This window comes from Maniola jurtina, chromosome 6 (assembly GCF_905333055.1).
Source record: "Maniola jurtina chromosome 6, ilManJurt1.1, whole genome shotgun sequence".
In the NCBI taxonomy this organism is placed as follows: domain Eukaryota; kingdom Metazoa; phylum Arthropoda; class Insecta; order Lepidoptera; family Nymphalidae; genus Maniola; species Maniola jurtina.
The window spans coordinates 10,533,712-10,551,712 of record NC_060034.1 but is presented as its reverse complement, the minus strand read 5'-3'; the positions used below and the strand labels follow the sequence as shown (position 1 = coordinate 10,551,712).

The 18,001-nt window shown below is 37.1% G+C and overlaps 1 protein-coding gene across 1 annotated transcript; it reads left to right on the top strand.

Annotated features, from left to right (window-relative positions):
* Nucleotides 1-4,833: 4,833 nt before the first annotated feature.
* Nucleotides 4,834-13,642, top strand: LOC123866030 (protein krueppel-like). Its single transcript, XM_045907337.1, has 2 exons — nucleotides 4,834-4,880; nucleotides 12,771-13,642. The coding sequence occupies exons 1-2, from the start codon at nucleotides 4,844-4,846 to the stop codon at nucleotides 13,640-13,642; spliced, it is 909 nt and encodes a 302-aa protein (XP_045763293.1). The 5' UTR covers nucleotides 4,834-4,843.
* The last annotated feature ends 4,359 nt before the right edge of the window (nucleotides 13,643-18,001 follow it).

The window sequence follows — 18,001 nt, the reverse complement described above, 5'->3', positions numbered from 1 at the left end:
TAAGTTGGTAGGTAGGTACTATAATTGTACTCCAGATGATGGTCAGAATTGTTAGATTTGTAAGATGATATAGTGGTGATAATTAATTACGTAAACTTAAAATTTAAGCTTCGGTCTGAGATGAGTCCACTGCAACAAACTCAAACTCGTAAGGTATTCTTCTATGGCAAATATGAGTAGGTAACCTAACATGCAATGCAGACAGATAAGTTTGTAAGTAGGAACATACTTATATTTTTTTCATTTTATTTGTACAACATTGCAAAATATTCTTATCCTTTTATCTCCAAGCGAACCGTAAAGGGTTGTATTGTTTCTCAAAGCAAAACTTCCGACAATAAACATTGTGCGAATAACCAGAGCGAATAAAGGGAAAGTAAAAGTGTTAGATGAATTTTAAGAAGTCCTTTCGTTTGGGGTAAAGTGATGTGTCCTTGAATTCTCCCCAGCAAGGCTTAATTGTGGTTTGTAGGCTTCAAAGAGTTGGCTCCTTTGACGAGTGGTCTACGCAGGGGTCGCACTCTTTTGAAACAAAGGATACTTTCACTTTAGTCACAAAGTGAATTTCCATTCACACAAAGCTACACGTTTTATGTTTATACGAATATACATAGTAGGTACTTAAGTAAGTAATATTTTCTGATAGGGTTTGCCTTAGTAAACTGATCAGATATAGATACATACCTATCTAATTACCTAAATGGTAAAAATAAACACTTTTTAAACATCGTGGTAATACCTGTTGTTTAAGACTGTATATACATTTTTTGTTTTTAAAAAAAACAGCGTTATCAGCAATGACATAATTTACTAGGTAGGTACGGTAATTTTTAAATATTTTCTACATCCATTTAAAATAAATCATTCAAATTGAATTGATACAATCTGCAAAGAAAACACGTCGCCGCGAAGTCCCTTGTGGGTTGCACTAATTAACGATATACTTACTTATGTTCTAATATTGATAGAAGATAAGATCCCACAACACCTGCCCTGCCAAAGGTTCTTATCTGCGAAAGTTGGCAAGACAAAGATTCTGTTGTTGCCTAATTTATAGATAGCCGCAAAACAGAGGGCGATCTGCTCCCGGAGCCGAGGCAAGGTGCGACGGCGTGTGCGAGATAACGAACCTAAACATCCTCATGAACAAGGGCAATGCATTACAAGCGAGCGAGACGGAGAACACTTTTTTAACTAAAAAACTGCATGCTGTTAATAAACAGTATCTATACAATGTAGGCCTTAACACGAAAGACGTAAAGATAAATTTAAAATAAAAATTACAGGCACGCGACAGCAGCAGGTGGGAGCACTTCTTAAAAACCCAACAATCTTTTTACCGTGCATTGTGAAGGAAGCTGTGTTGTTTTAGTAACAAACTTATTCATTAGTCTATTAAAACAATGATTACTATCTTTTATAGGAGGAACACAACTGATAGACAAGCTTGTAGCAGCTCCCTCGACCATAGGGAGGTATATTTACACTAATCAAATTTTAAATAAGTAGATAAGTACACATATTTAAACTAGAGTAGGTATAAGTAGATAAATCATTGGGATCACCTATATACACGTAGGTATAAGTAGAAACTCATCTGACATCTGATAATGTAGGTAGGTAAGTAGGTACTTACATAATAAATGTTAGCACTCTAGTCTAGGTACTACACCATCAAAACTTTAGAGTTTAGCTTTAAACCATCTTTAGATTTTAAAGGTTAAGAAATGTACTTTCTTTAGAATTAGACTACACTAATAAATCCACCTAAATTCATGGTTATTATAAAAATAGCAATTTTCAAACTTCACACTATTTAAATAACTTTATACCTAATATCACACTAATATTATAAAGGAGAAAGTTTGTGTGTGTGTGTGTGTGTGCGTGTGTGTGTGTGTGTGTGTGTGTGTGTGTGTGTATGATTGTTACTCCTTCACGCAAAAACTACTGGACGGATTGGGCTGAAATTTAGAATGGAGATAGATTATACCCTGGATTAGCACATAGGCTACTTTTTATCCCGGAAAATCAAAGAGTTCCCACGGGAATTTTAGAAACCTAAATCCACGCGAACGAAGTCGCGGGTATCAGCTAGTAATACTTAATATTAATAAGCTCCATAAAATACTTATAGGTATGTACTTAAATACCAAAGAAATCTACTAGACACATTTATCTATCTTTATCTACCATATGTCAAGTAACATTTATCCTAATAATAGAGTTATTAGAGAAATTACCGTTGCCGCCGAGCTTCCTTCGGGATAAAAAGCTCCAGGCGTAGCGTAGGGGCGCGTGCTCGCACTAAAATCGGTATAAATAGTAAAACCGGTAAAAATAGCCGCGGCAGTGTGCGCGATAAAAACGCTTAATTTACGCGATACGCCGCCGTGTCCCGACACTTATGTTTTTTTATGTGTTGTCTTTGAGTCAATAGTTGCTTCGGCTACTGAAGGACGGCGTTAACACAGAGGGATATTACATACAGAGGTTCGATGAAGCCGCCTAGATAGAGCAATCGTACTGATAAGTGTGGGGCAAAGGAGCAACTCGAACTGGCCGCTAGAGTCTACGTCACGAATCGTCGTGGTCATCATTTGCCACGAGATAAAAGGTATTGGACTACTGTTTATTTTTTATACTGTGACTTTAAGGTAGGGATTTCTTGGTGCGTATAAACGCAATGCATACCTACATGCATACGCTAAATATACGCAGCGTTAATATGGCGTTACGTACCTACCTAATGCGTTCTTAGTAAGCGATTTGGCATTTGTACCTAAGTTGCACTTGCGTATTACTTATGAGCTGTGTTCATATCCGCACCAAGGAATACATGGTTAGTGGTTATTGCCTGGTTATGGTCCGATTGTAGTTTAAATACCTACAATCGGCCATATTACACTTGTAACTATGTAGGATTACTTTAATCCAATTTATGTACCTACAACTAAACTAAGCTACAAGTGTAAATTAAAAATTTATAACACCCCCTACGATCCAAAGTATTTGAGTTTTCCAAAACATCATTTTCAAATAAATAATTATGTATTTAGGCAACGTCCATCTTGACATTTGTCTATTGACATAATATTATGAACCTAACGGTTATCTAACCTTCTTTTCTACAAGAAAACTAGAAAAGAGCTGATAACTCTTAAACGGCTGAACCAATTTTTTTAGATTATAGCTAAGAACACTCTCGATCAAGCCACCTTTCAAACAAAAAAAATTAAATTAAAATCGGTTCATTCGTTTAGGCGCTACGATGCCACAGACAGATACACAGATACACAGATACACACGTCAAACTTATAACACAAGGGGTGTTATAAGTTTGACGTGTGTATCTGTGTGACGACTTTTTGGGTCGGGGGTTAAAAATATTGATTGCGTATTTAATTTCATTAGACTTATTGTGTACATAATAAGACTTTCTAACATAGTCTAGCTACGAAATAATGCTGTCGTTTACATAATATTATGTCCTAGCTATAAAAATGTTAGAAAAATAAAATCAAAAAACTTGATTTTTTATGTTTGCCCATCTACTTTAAATGAGTTTAAAATAGGCTCTGCATCCGTTCTGTTTTGAAGTCAGGTAGGTTTTGTTTAGGTAGGTTATTTATTTATTAGCAGGCCATAATGAAAAATGAGCGTAAACCGTAGAATAAGAATCCAGGCGTAAACCTGGTACAACTTGGTTGTATTGCTCAATGCTTTATTCATTTAGCTATCTATTAAATGTTGTATATTTAGGTACCTAGTATAGGTGGACTTACGTAATTATGAATAGTTATAATTCCATTTGACGGGTTATTAATTACACTTATTAAAGCAGTTTTGAGAAAATAATGAACCAGTAAGAGTTGTTAAGAAATATTTAATTGAGGAGGCACTATAGGTAATATAATCCGGTTCGACCAGAATGTAGAATGTTGTTTTTAGGGTTCCGTACCTCAAAAGGAAAAACGGAACCCTTACACCTTACAGGATCACTTTGTTGTCTGTCTGTCTGCCAGTCTGTCCGTCCCTCCGTCTGTCCGTCTTGTCTGTCAAGAAAACCTATAGGGTAAACCTTCCTGCCTTTCATAATTCTAGGTCCCGTTGACCTAGAATCATGGCAGGTAGGTAGGTCTTATAGCACAATAAAGGAATAAAGTGGTTATATCTGGGTCTGGAACCCATCCATTAACTGACTTGAGCCAACGTTGCTAGGTATAAAAACCCACACTAAGAAAGAATTTTCAGAAATTGTACCCATGCAAATCCGGCGGTGGCAGCTAGTATATAAAATATACTGTTACGATAATATCTCGTATAGTAAAATTATTTAAGACACAGTAAATCTGTAGTTGCTCTCAAATTAGTGAAAGAAAAGAAAGCACCGCCCGCTCCGTACGGGAGCCGGTCGTAAACACAAAAAAGTGCTTATGTGATGCTCGTTACAGGGGCTAAAAAACTAGTAGGAGAGGAACATAATGTAGTAGCGGCCATAAAAAGTGAATGCAGTGCGTGCACGTGGAGTGCACCGGGGGGTGCGGTGCGAGGAGCGGGCTCCGGCGAGGGGGTCGCGGTCGCACGGGAGGGGCGTGGGGGTGTGTTTATGCCGAGGGGCGGCCGGACAGCGCCGCGCCATCGCCAGTGTTGTGGTAGGTTCCACGGAGCGCGATCGTATCGCGCAACCTTCACTATCAACCGCGACTCCGTAACGGCGGCCACATGTCAATGTAACGAATTATCTCAACTATAGTTCCATACCGATTAAAAAGACTGTTAACACAACTTCGGACATTATTTCATATGGTGAAAATAAATGCATTCGTGAAGTTGGTGTGAGATGGCCTTATCGTTTCAGTCGAGCCAAAACTCCAGAGGTTTGTACAAAAAATATTTTCAGTGTACTTAAAGTTTAACAGCATGTGAGTAAAGTTTCAAAGTTAGCGGTTCGCGGCATGCGTGTGGCGGGCGCGGCGATTGGGCGAACGCGGCACACATGGTTTATTTGCATTCGAGAGCTTTGCAGATTCAGTGAACCGTAGTCCGTAGCGAGCGCCTCGCGTCGTGCTACGAGACGCTACGAAAACTTACACACGTGTGTAGCGCCATGCTACGAACGTTTTTTAATCGGGTTTGTTTTTAAATTAAATTGTTTTTTGTACAATAAAGAAGTTGGTAACATAAATAAATTATGATTGTATGGATAGAAGATTTTAGTATAATCACCATAATATACCGTGAACTGAATCACACAGAAATGGACATTGTAAGTACATATTTATTTAAAGCACTGCACTAATTTTATGTTAAAATATTTCAACAAGCTTACATATTAATTATTATTAATTAAGGCTCATATAGCACTAATGTCTAAAGTAAATCACGTTAATAACCAACCTATTACCACATTACCCGTAATTAAACTCGTTTTCTGTAATTGGAGCAAGTTATCTTCTTTCATTAAGTATTGTAATTATTTGAATATAATTATTTCTATCATAATATACTACCCGGGCACAACCCAAACCGGTGAATCTAGAAATTTGAGATTTTGCGATGCTCTCTATAATAATATAGATACTAATTACTAACGTAGATAACCTAAGTTAGGAGACAATATGATATCGTGAAATCCCAACGGGAACATTAAAACCCTAAATCTATGCGTATGAAGGTGGCACAGAAACTACTTTTAAGTAACAATTAAAATAAACCAGAAAGCTCGTATTTCAAAATGTTTTCAAAATGTTGTTAGATGAGCTCACTATAGCACCATCTTATGGATGTTTATATCCTCAGTAGGTATTCCTAAATCACACATACCTATTATAAAGGCGAAAGTTTGTTTGTATGTGTGTGTGTGTGTGTGTGTGTGTGTGTGTGTGTGTGTGTGTGTGTGTGTGTGTGTGTGTGTGTGTGTGTATGTGTGTATGTTTGTTACTCCTTCACGCAAAAACTACGGGACGGATTGGGCTGAAATTTAGAATGGAGATAGATTAACCTGGATTAGCACATGGGCTACTTTTTATCCCGGAAAATCAAAGACTTCCACGCGAACAAAATCGCGGGCATCAGCTAATAAATAATAGTAAATATTATTGTACTCTTCGCATATAATAGATAATTATAGCCTCTCGATACTCAATAGTACCTCATCAGCAAAACCACAGAATTCTAAATCATGTAGGTAAGTAATAGAAAGGGTACCTATTTATTTTTGACTTTTGTACAGCATCTCGCTAATTGTAAGCGACACACTTATAAATACCTATAAACATAATAATATATTTATAATACCTATATAAACCTACTAAGTATATAGAAAGAATTCGAAATAACACAATATTTCCTAAAACATCCAAAGTAACGTAAATTCAAATTTCATCATCGTCATCTCGACCCATCGCATCGTCGTCCGCTATTGAGTACGGGCCTCCTTTCAGTATGTATGTTATGTGGCCATACTCCACCACGCTGAGCAAATGCGATTTGGTAGAACCACCTTTGACAACATTATGGAGAACTCTCAGGCTTCTCGTGTGTCTCAGGCATGCAGGTTTCCTTGCGATGTTTTCCTTCACCGTGCAAATTCGCTGGACCGAGTAGTAGGTAGTTGCTTTTCGGAAGTTCGATGCTACGATTGAAGGTTCCACTCGTCACAATCCAGTTGCGATTGATTTTATTTATTAATAGATAATACCCATGACTTCGTTCGCGTGAATTTAGGTTCTTAAAAATCCTGTGGGAGCCCTTTGATTATCTAGGAAACTCCTACGTCCAAGATCAAAATCGGTTAAGCCGTGAAAAGCTAGCCAGACAGACAGGCAGACACACTTTCCCATTCATAATAATTTTTAATAGTATGGATATGATAAAGCGATCGAATGCAGAAATTGACAAAATGCGATGCAGCATTTATGTATTGCAATTGATTGTAATTTTTGATACGTCTTTAAAAATTATTTAGAAGTTTCCTTGAGTAACACTACAAAAAAAAATTATAAACATCATTGATGTAGTCGCAAAATCGCAAATCGCTGATACTAAAAGCATCGTGCCTGCTACGGCCCTTAGGTAATTTAAGGTAGACACTCTTAATTTAGGGGAAGCCAAACAAGTTTCGGGTGGTGTGCACGGGTTTTCACTCAACCCTAAAAGGCTGAAACCATACTAACTCGTAATCTGTTCGTTTCGGTGTTCACTTACATAAGTGTGGTCTAAATCCTATTAAGCTACCTTTACAAAATTGGGTTAATGGATTTAGTATTTACCCTAATCAAGACGTTTCATGTTCTATTCTAAATTGTGCAATATCAGCCAAAGCAAACACAACCAAAATACATAGATACTACCTATGTATTTTTAGGTATCTACTTAATTAAAACTACCAAATAATTCATTAACGCTTGTTCTTACATAATATGTAAAATATCTATATACAACAAGTAAACTGTACAAAAAATACACTCTATCTATACAGAACTTTATTAAAAAAATAAAAATAAAAACTTTACAATATCTATTCATTAAACGTACTTACCAATAATACCATCCGCGTCAAATCAGCACAAAAGGGAATGGCTATAAATATAGGTACCTATCTATATTTATAGCCATCCCCTTTTGTGCTGATTTTAGTATTTTTCCTTAAATGTATAAAAATATACAGGTAGTTTGTACCTACTCATATCGATATAGATATATTTTCTAAATACTCGTTCTATAAACAGATGTTAGTAAAAAGTAAAATTTATTTAAGTACCTAATGCTGAATTTTTTTATAAGTATTAAAATTGAAATAAAATCACGAGTGGGCAATGCTTGAGTAGGATCTAAGAAAAGATACGATGCAATGTTGGTAATGGGTATAAACTTCCTTACAAAAAAATATATTTGAAGTATTTATCAGAGAACCCTTGCGCAAAACATGAGTTATGAAGTGGCTGCCGCGGTTGAGTCCATAAAGCGTATTGACTATGGGTTATTGACAAATATTTATGGCGTATAAAGAGGGGATAATTACAACTCTTTAGCACATAAAAAGCGGTACGGAAGGGTGCGCCGTAAGGTAATGTTCAAATTTATCGCATACTTTTTCACCCGACGGAGACTGTCCCTAAATAATAAAAGCGATATGGGCTATTCACTACTGCGTCGTGTTTGCATTTTGAGTCCGCGTTTTAAACATTATTTTCATGTTATATTTAAAATACGCGAAAGGGTGTATGTCTGTCACCGTAGTAAGTAGTATATTATATACCTCCGCAACTTTGACCACCAATAGATTTTCTTTGGTCATAATTGTCATTAAAAATATAAATAAATAATAATCACACCAGCTCATATTAATATGTCTGTCTATACAACAACTAGGTACATACCTACTATCTTGCACCCCGGCTAGTTGTTATCCTGGTGAATCAATCCTACTTTTAATATTATAAATGCGAAAGTTTGTATGTATGGATGTTTGTTACTCTTTCGCGCAAAAACTACTGTATAGATTTGGCTGAAATTTGAAATAGAGATAGATTGTAACCTGGATTAATACATAGGCTACTTTTATCCCGGAATATCAATGAGTTCCTACGGGATTTTTAAAAACCTATATCCACAGGAACCTTCGTTCCCGGGCATCAGCTAGTAGGTATAACATAAATCCACGCAGACAAATTTGCGGCTTGCGGGCCTCCCCTGATATTGTAAACTAGCTTATGCTCGCGACTTCGTCTGCGTGGACTACACAAATTTCAAAAGCCTAGTTTTTACCCCCTTAGCGGTTGAATTTTCAAAAATCCTTTCTGAGCGGATGTCTACAATCATTGTAGCTATCTGCATACCCAGCCCAATCCGTCAGCTAAGTAGTTTGAGCTGTGCGTTGATAGATCAGTTAGTTAATCAGTCATTCAGTCAGTCAGCTTTTCCTTTTATATATTTAGATAGCGACCCGCCTCGCCTTCGCATGGGAAGTCAATTACAATTTTTGAAAAAAATATAGCATTGTTACTCAGGAATAATGTAGCTTTCTACTAGTGAAAGAATTTTCAAAACTGGTTCAATACTTCCAGAGATTACTTCCTACAAACTTTACCTCTTATAATATTAGTATAGATAAATTAATGTGGGTATTAGGTAGATATTATTTTGTTTAGTAAATTTTCAGTGTAATTTTGTTTGTGATCTACATACGAGTATAACTACATGGTAGAGTTGGATTGGTCATTACGTCATGATATAGGTAGGTCTTTATGGCTTAATGGAATGGAATACTTTACGGTCTCTTGGAACGCTATACAAAGCCAACGGCATCTTACTAATTATGAAATCTAATGAGCTACTACTAGTCCTAATATTATATTCAAGCCATAATAATATACCGTTATACGTATGATTTAAATACAATTGGCATACTTAAATAAAATTTAATGTCCATTAATTTTACAATGATTCGATATAATTTTTAAAATGTAGATATGCACATTATAGAAATCCATTAAATTATGTTTTAGAATTAGGCAATCAAACGTTGAAACTAACAAAATATGTAACATCAAATGCATGTATTTAACAAATATTTGCCTTAGAGTTAGAGTTACAGTTAGAGTTAGAGTCTACTAGGTACTAGATAATATTATAATTCTGAACACAAGAGCACGCTGCTGCTCATCCGCGAAACAACGAGAGGAATGTTATTAAAAAGTTATGGGATAAGCTGGTGGTACGTGCCGACTCCATCCAATAATAAACTTTAAGTAGATCTTGCACCTCAGCTTTACCTGATTATTCTACAAATTTAGAAGACACCTAAGATTTTTAGTCATTTTCAGTCAAAAGTACAGTTCATTCTTAAATAATTAAGGACTAAAATCGTACTTTTGATATGACAGTAGACACATAGAGCAAACAAGTGTAAATTAAAAATTTATTAATCACACCCCCGACAAGTGAAGGTTACAGTAACTAGAAAAGAGCTGATAACTTTCAAAGGGCTGAACCGATTTTCTTGGATTATAGCTAAGAACACTCTCGATCAAGCCACGTTTCAAACATAAAAAAAACTAAATTAAAATCGGTTCATTAGTTCACGAGCTACGATGCCACAGACAGATACACAGATACACACGTCAAACTTATAACATCCCTCTTTTTGGGTCGGGAGTTAAAAAATCGTACTTTTGACATGACAGTAGATAGACAGATAGGAGAGCAAATAATATGGCGAGTGTGTTCTCAAAATGTAAGTAGGTACCTATGCACAATAAGTCGATTTCATTGTACCTACGTTTAATATTTAGCCATTCATAATATTTTGAACGATTTTTAGTTGGGAAAGATTTTCGTTAGATGTCTAAAAATTTACTATGTATTACTTATATTATTTAATAGGTCCTAAAATGATAAATAATCATTATTAAAGAACTATATATTTTTTTGGATTACATACAGACTTGCCTCTTACGGATTTGTACAAAATAAGAAAGTAAGTTATTTTGGTTATTTGCCTCTTGTTTACCGGGACGGCCCGGGTCAGTTTTGCACTTTTACCAGAGTTGCGAGATTTCATTATGGAGCACCACAATCGCCCGATTTGCAAATTTTTCCACATCTTTTTTGATATCACCATATTATGTGATATAATATGTTCCTCCATAACTTAGGCCTTAGACCACCGAAAGATTTTTTGTCATACGTTAAAAGTATACATACACTATAACGATAAGTTTATACCAATAAGCGTGACCGAAGCGAGCGAAGTTTTGGTTAATTATAATTACACAGCAAAGATTCCAAAAAAATAATGTCATGGATATGTTATATAAAATAAATTAACCAATAAAAAAGAAAAAAGAAACCAATAAAGTAAAAAAAAATATATACCTAAATGCACTCTATGAACGCAAGCACAGTGAGTTTTTGTTATCTATACAGAAGAGTTTTGTTATTTTACATAGGTTTTATCTACTGACAAGAAAGAATAAGAGTTTTTGGCATGGCCCTTTTATATTTAAAACCAGCTGATACCCGCGACTTCGCGTGGATGTAGGTTTTTTAAAATTCCCGTGGGAACTCTTTGATTTTCCGGGATAAAAAGTAGCCTATGTGCTAATCCAGAGTATAATCTATCTTCATTCTAAATTTCAGCCCAATCCGTCCAGTAGTTTTTGCGTGAAGGAGTAACAAACATACACACACACACAAACACACACAAACATACAAACTTTCTCCTTTATAATATTAGTGTGATAGTGATTATTATTGTAGCTTTTCTATTAAAGTAAAAATCGAGCTTAGGTGAAGTCATGTGTATAAATTACGCAAGCGATCTTCAATTTATTTGTCATGCTAAGAGTGTCATCTCCAGAATCCTATGTCAATGTCTCCAAACATCTGAAATGTGAAATTTAAGCATAGGTAAATTACTCGCAAGTTGTAAAAACGCAAGCGAAGCGAGCGCTTTTGTTCACAATATTGCACAAGGAGGGCGAATACTTGAGCGTTTCAGCTGTGCTGGCCCTGGTTACACTTGGGTACTACGTGGGTTAGGTAATGCAATGCCACGTAACCCAAATTTAAATGAATGAAATGGACCATGGATCTGATATATTCCTAAATACCCACCTGTATAGTTAAATTAAACTTTCATCATAGAAAATGTTATGCCTTCGTAAATTAAAATCAGCGACTGGATTCTAAGCCGGTCCGAAATTAATTCGACGGCTAAGTAGATAATGTAAGGAAGGCGCTTCCCTCCTCGCCGGCTCTTCACGCCTCGAGGAGAACTTTCAATTATGATTTTGTCTAATTTTAATTAAGTGCTCTCAAAAAGGCTTTTCTTCGTCGAAATTAATATTTGAATATAATTTGGGTGGAGCGCGGGCGGAGTTTGCCGCTTCAAGAATAATTAATTCCATTATAGGAGGTAAGTGGTCGGAGCTGGATTGTCGCTACCGGCTATCCCTGTCCACTTAATAGAAAATGTCAATCTACAATAAATAACTCATTTACTGTTATTAATTACTGTTTTGTTGCAAGGAACAAACGTTAGTCTGTAAAAAGGATAAAGTCGTCAGCAGCAATTTGCGCAACAGGTCGGGACGGAAGCGAGCTGCACGGCGTGATTGCGACCAAATGTTGCCTCCGCCGCGACTGACATACATTTTTTGCTATGGTTTTTGTCACTCTCACTGATAAGTGTGCTATCGATAGGCTTGGGACCTGTTTGTTTAGGCCAAGTTTTAACCCGCGGCGGAAGTGATCGTAACCAACTATGTAAGATTACCTACCTTTATATACGTGGATAATACATACCTAAGTGAACATTTAATATTTTATACCGTCATGAACTTTCCTCGTTACGTCATTGTGAACGTCGGATAAGTATTGCCCTAGATGCTACCTATCAAACTACTCATATAATCCAGCATTCAACTATTGAACTAAGCACTAACATTAAAAATAAGATAGTACTTATGCAGATATTTTATGTGTCTTATCTGTTACCTTTCCACGGCTCACTAGTCGATCTTGACGTAATTGGGCCTAGGGGGCACAGGCCAGTCTGTCTAACCAGAAGTAAAAAGAAAAACAAACTAACTTACTAAGATAATATCAACCTACAGCTCTAACTGCTGGGTCTAGAAAAGTAGAAACTCGAGATTCCGCATGTAGATCCACAGAAAAGATGTTCAGAAATCCCATCCTAGTGAAAACGGAATGAGTCAGCTGAGTTCTATAATTTTTGAGTCAGTGGAAATGTATTGTTGCAGGTGTATCGGTAAGGTCGCTGTCCAGTATGCGCGAGGAGTCCCTGCCGATGTTGGCAGAGCGACTGCTGGCGAGCCGAGCAGCGGCTTTGGTGGCAGGGCTCCCGGCGGAGCTGTACTCGGGAGCGCTGCTGGCCGCCTGGCCTCCGTCGCCTCCCGCGCCGCTCCTGCCGCCGCCCGCTCCCGAAATCGAGCGCGCTCGCAAGCAGCGTCGCCGCACTCCCAAGCTCGACGAGACCTCGCCGACTGCGCCGCCGTCGCCGCCCTCCTCCGGTTCCTCGCCCGGCGCCACTGACCCCCCTCGAGACAAACTCTTCACGTGTAAAGTTTGTTCGAGATCTTTTGGCTACAAACATGTTCTCCAAAATCACGAGCGGACCCACACCGGTGAAAAGCCATTCGAGTGCGGCGAATGTCACAAGCGGTTTACGCGTGATCACCATCTTAAGACACATCTGCGCCTGCACACCGGTGAAAAACCGTACAGTTGCCCGCATTGCCCTCGTCACTTCGTGCAAGTTGCGAATCTCAGGCGACATCTTCGCGTTCACACCGGGGAGCGTCCGTACGCGTGCGCGCGCTGCCCGGCCCGCTTCTCCGACTCCAACCAGCTGAAAGCTCACGCTCTGGTGCACGAAGGTGACGCGCCGTTCGCTTGCCGCTGCGGCGCCAGGTTCCGGCGGCGGCAAGCGGCGGCTCTGCACCGATGCTCGGGCGGCGGCTGCGAGCCCGACACGCCCAGTCCTCCCGCGGCCGTCGCGCCCGACTGGCGCTGGGACGAGTGGCCCGAGCAGACGGAACCCGAAGACCTGTCGCTGCCGCGAAGGCCGGCCACGCCGGACTCGCCGACCGACCTGCGCATGCACTCGGCGTAGTGGACGCGTGCGTCGGGCCTAGCGCCTCGCGACGCTGAGCCGGTATACGAGTTCCTCCCAAGTAGAGCCGCGCTGAAGTCGCAATATTTTGACGCTCCCTCGTTCGCTCTTCTAAGAATATTCCATTTGTAAGTAACATAAAAGCCCCATTTCGTAGAGTTATGAATTTATATTCAGTTTTGTTTTTTGAACAAACTGTAACGGTCACCTTTTTGCCAATTTTCTGGGTAAGACTACCGATGCAGTCTCGTTAGGTAGTCAAATTTAACAATAGCTTTTTACGATTACAAATTGGCAATATTCCCCATAAAAAACACCTTTCATCCATGTTACAGTTTAAACGTTTATTGTCGTACCATTTGCATAATCGCAGGCCGAGTTAATGCAAAAACGAGACCATTTTTTGTACTTTTTGTTTCGCAAAATAGAAAGAACATGTTGCACAAAAGATATTCTTGATTTATTATGTTTTTGTTCTTTTTGGGATAGAAAAACGCGTTCAACATTTTATTGATCTCGAATCGATGTCCTCCCTCACGCTCGGCGAGCGCTAACCGGAATACGCTCGAGACGGAGAAGGCCGCGACATTGCCTCATTATTTCAGCTACAATGGTTAGTTAACAATCGCTGATTATATTATTATTATGTATTGATTCGGTCGGTAGCTCCGCGCTGCGAACAAAGACGTCGCTGTTGCGCCCTCATCCACTGAGTCTTACTTACAAACACTCACTTCTCCATTACCCTTATTTATACACACGTTTCCTACAATTTCGACTTTTTGTAGTATTTTATTATTTTTAGAGTATTTCATTTATTTCGTGACAAAAAGTAGACCGTTGAGCAACTAATGCCTATTATTCAATAATTTCGATAGGGGACTGTTATATCGGAACTCAAAGGAGTATTTGAAGTCGTAATTACTGATGGATGGAAGTCTCTTCGGAGCGAGCGTGATGCGATGAAAAAGGATAAGTCGACCAAGCACGGCAAGCTTCTGTAAATAATGCTATCTCTTTAAAATTATTTATTATTTATCCGTTAGTTTGTAGGAGTTTACATAGATTATTTTAGCTGTCGTGAAAACGATTATTGTTAATGACGTATGTAAATATTTATAAAGGTGTTGCGTGGACTTTTTGTCTAGAACTGTTACCTAACTAAATGAAGCCATACAGACAATTAGTACCTATCACACTATCCATGAGCGCCGGCAGGATAATTACAGGGAGGTCATTTGTGGTTGTCTGAATACGAAAATTGGAACCCACTTTTGGATTGGAATGGGTCAATGATGGCAGAAGCTAGTCTAAACGCCCGGCCTTGCTGACCTGTGCATGCTTAGTGCTCACTACTCAATGTTTATAGAAAAAGGGTAGAGAAAGACACTGAGTTCATTCACAAGGTGTTGAACTTTAGCCATTTTAATTTAATTATGTAGTGACTTTAATAATAACTATATTTTTCAATCTTTTTCTCTTCTTTTTTCTGTGTACTTTTGCATAGCATATATTATATACGAGTACGTTATAGAACCCTTTGCACTCTGCCCTTAGTCCCCCATAGTTATATCTGCACAGTTAGCTGTGGATAACCAGTAGATTTCCATGATATACCTACACGCTCCGTTTCACCTGCAAACCATAGTAAGCCTCTGAGTAAACCCTTGTAGAGTGTAGAATAAGAGTTTTTATTTCAATAAATTCAAGTGCTTTGAAATCGTCAAATGATTCTACCACCGCACTGCCTGGTTCGAAATAATCGGTATGTACCTACCTATTTAGCTTAGATAACAGTTCAAGCCTATGCCGCATCCTGTCGTATATAAGGTGTTAATTATGATCTAATATTACGCATTTTACCGAGCTGCGCCATTTCTATTGTGAATTATGATTATTTGTTAAGAAAAACTTTCTTAGATTTACAGTTAAATATTTAATTATAAGTAGATATTGTATATAATAATATGAGGTGAGAAGATTAATTCACTATATAAATGGCCCGCGTGGTACCAAAGGTGTACCTAGGTACCTAAACACAGCGATATCTTTACGAGATGTATATGAATGAGCATTATTGCAATTTGTTCTACGGGTATTAGTTTCCTATTAGGAGTAGTGTGATTATTTTTTAGTTTTAATCTAATTTAACGTCCTCGATAATTGTTTGAATGTTTTTGCGCACATGTTTATACCTACTTAATGTATGAACGTATTTAAGCAGTAGGTACCTATTGATTGTTGATTATTATTATTTTATTTCTCATTAGTCTTAAGAGTTCATGGAATTAAGGGTTTTCTCTAGTGTTGTATGTCAAAGTATACATAAGAAGATATTTTTCCCAAAGAAATAATAGGTACAAAAATAAATACATATGTACAAATATAAGAAATCGTTTAGAATACGTAATTTCATTGTTGCAATGTTGTAATTATAGTATCGGTAGTTAGCGTAATGTTAGTGCTGTGCCATTATCTACCTCATCGAGTGGTGACACTGTGCCAGGGTAAATAGCCAAAGTTCTTCAAATATTTTCTATTGTTCACCTCTTTTGAGACAACGTACAATCGACAGGTTTATCGAACCTTATCAGTAACGTAACATCGAAGAAAATTTTACTGTTTGAGACTGATATATTTTATTCATTTGTATGAAACATATTAATTTAAAATAATTATTTTAGCCTAACATAATAGTCACAGTAGACATACAATTTCCCTTCCTCAAAGAAAACAAATGTGTTTTTTTTGTGATGGTACATAATGATTTGCAATCGATTTAAGTTCCTATTTTATTGGTTTAATAATTTTTAAATAAGTATATTGTTTTCTTGCGAATGCGTTTATATTGGTAGTTAGTAAATATGGCTTCATACTGTTGTACCTACTAGTTTTTTGGAATTCTTTCATAAAAATTAAATTGTGATAAAACTCGAAAATCTCTTTTAAAAAGTATCTAAGTACTGCCATTTATTCTACGATCTACCTCATATTCGGAATTCTGGTGTTTTACATACATACATAAACCTGATTTTAACTGTTTTACTTGTACAAATTATCATATAGGATATGGATGTGACATACTTAGTTATGTTACAACGAATATAATATATGTATTTCTTTATTCATGTCCAGTACATAACTATTCAATAAAGATATGTTTGTTATTTAATTTATCTTTTATTGTTGAAAATTCCCTATTCCTCGATACGCAATCAAATAAGTATTGACAGTGACCAAAGTTAGGTAGGTAAGTACCTACTAGCTGCGCGAATCTTCAAATTTTTTTAAAACTACACAAGGGCACCTCATTGGCACCGGCTCCAAAAAATAATATTACAGAACTACATTAACTCAAGTGTACATACATAATATATTCAGTGATAACTTAAATTATCTTTTTATTATTTAGTTGTTGTGATTAGGTATTGAAGTCGGTTTTTATTTAATTTTTTTGATTTTTTTTCTTGCTCAAGAAACGTACAATCGACGTCCTTGTTAATAAATGATGATAATATTAATTAATTATAACCGACAGTTTCCAAATCCCATCAGCTTTGGTGTCCAGGTCCCTTGCAGCATCAAGATCGCAGAATTAGAATTGTAGCAAAGGGAAACTTTGAAATCGTTTAAAAAAAAAATTACTCAAATCGGTTCTGAAATCTGTGAGATTTCTGTGTACATAAGTAGGTACAATAACACACCAATTCTCCATTTTTGAAAGTCGGTTAAAAAAGTAGCCTATGTTACTCCTTGGTTAATCTTCTACTTGACTGTGATAGTCTCGTCAAAATAGGTTCAGCCGTTCCGAAGATTAGCCCGTTCAAACAGACAGACAGTCACACAAAAATTTTAAACATGTATGATTCAGTTATGGTACGGTACTTACAGTTCAATTAACCATATGAGCTTAATAATACGTATATGACCTATTTCGAAATTAAAGACAGACACTTCAATTTTATTAATATTACAAGTGTAAATTAAAAATTTATAACACCCCCGACAAGTGAAGGTTAAGAAAAGAGCTGATAACTTTCAAAAGGCTGAAACGATTTTTTTGGAGTATAGCTAAGAACACTCCCGAAACTAAATTATATTAAATTAAACTAAAAAAACTAAATTAAAATCGGTTCATTAGTTTAGGAGCTACGATGCCACAGACAGATACACAGATACACACGTCAAACTTATAACACCCCTCTTTTTGGGTCGAAGGTTAAAAAGTTCGCTCAGCGACGCACTCTGGGCGGTTAAAACACTCGCGCAGTTTGCGCAATTAATTAATGGTTGAGTTGAATTCTACATAAACAACACATTGCAATAAAAAATGTTTTACACAACATGTAAAATTTTCTT

Coding starts and splice junctions, on each gene's coding strand:
- LOC123866030 (XM_045907337.1), top strand. CDS start 4,844: ATGGCCTTATCGTTTCAGTCGAGCCAAAACTCCAGAG. Junction 4,881..12,770: donor GTCGAGCCAAAACTCCAGAG/GTTTGTACAAAA, acceptor GTATTGTTGCAG/GTGTATCGGTAAGGTCGCTG.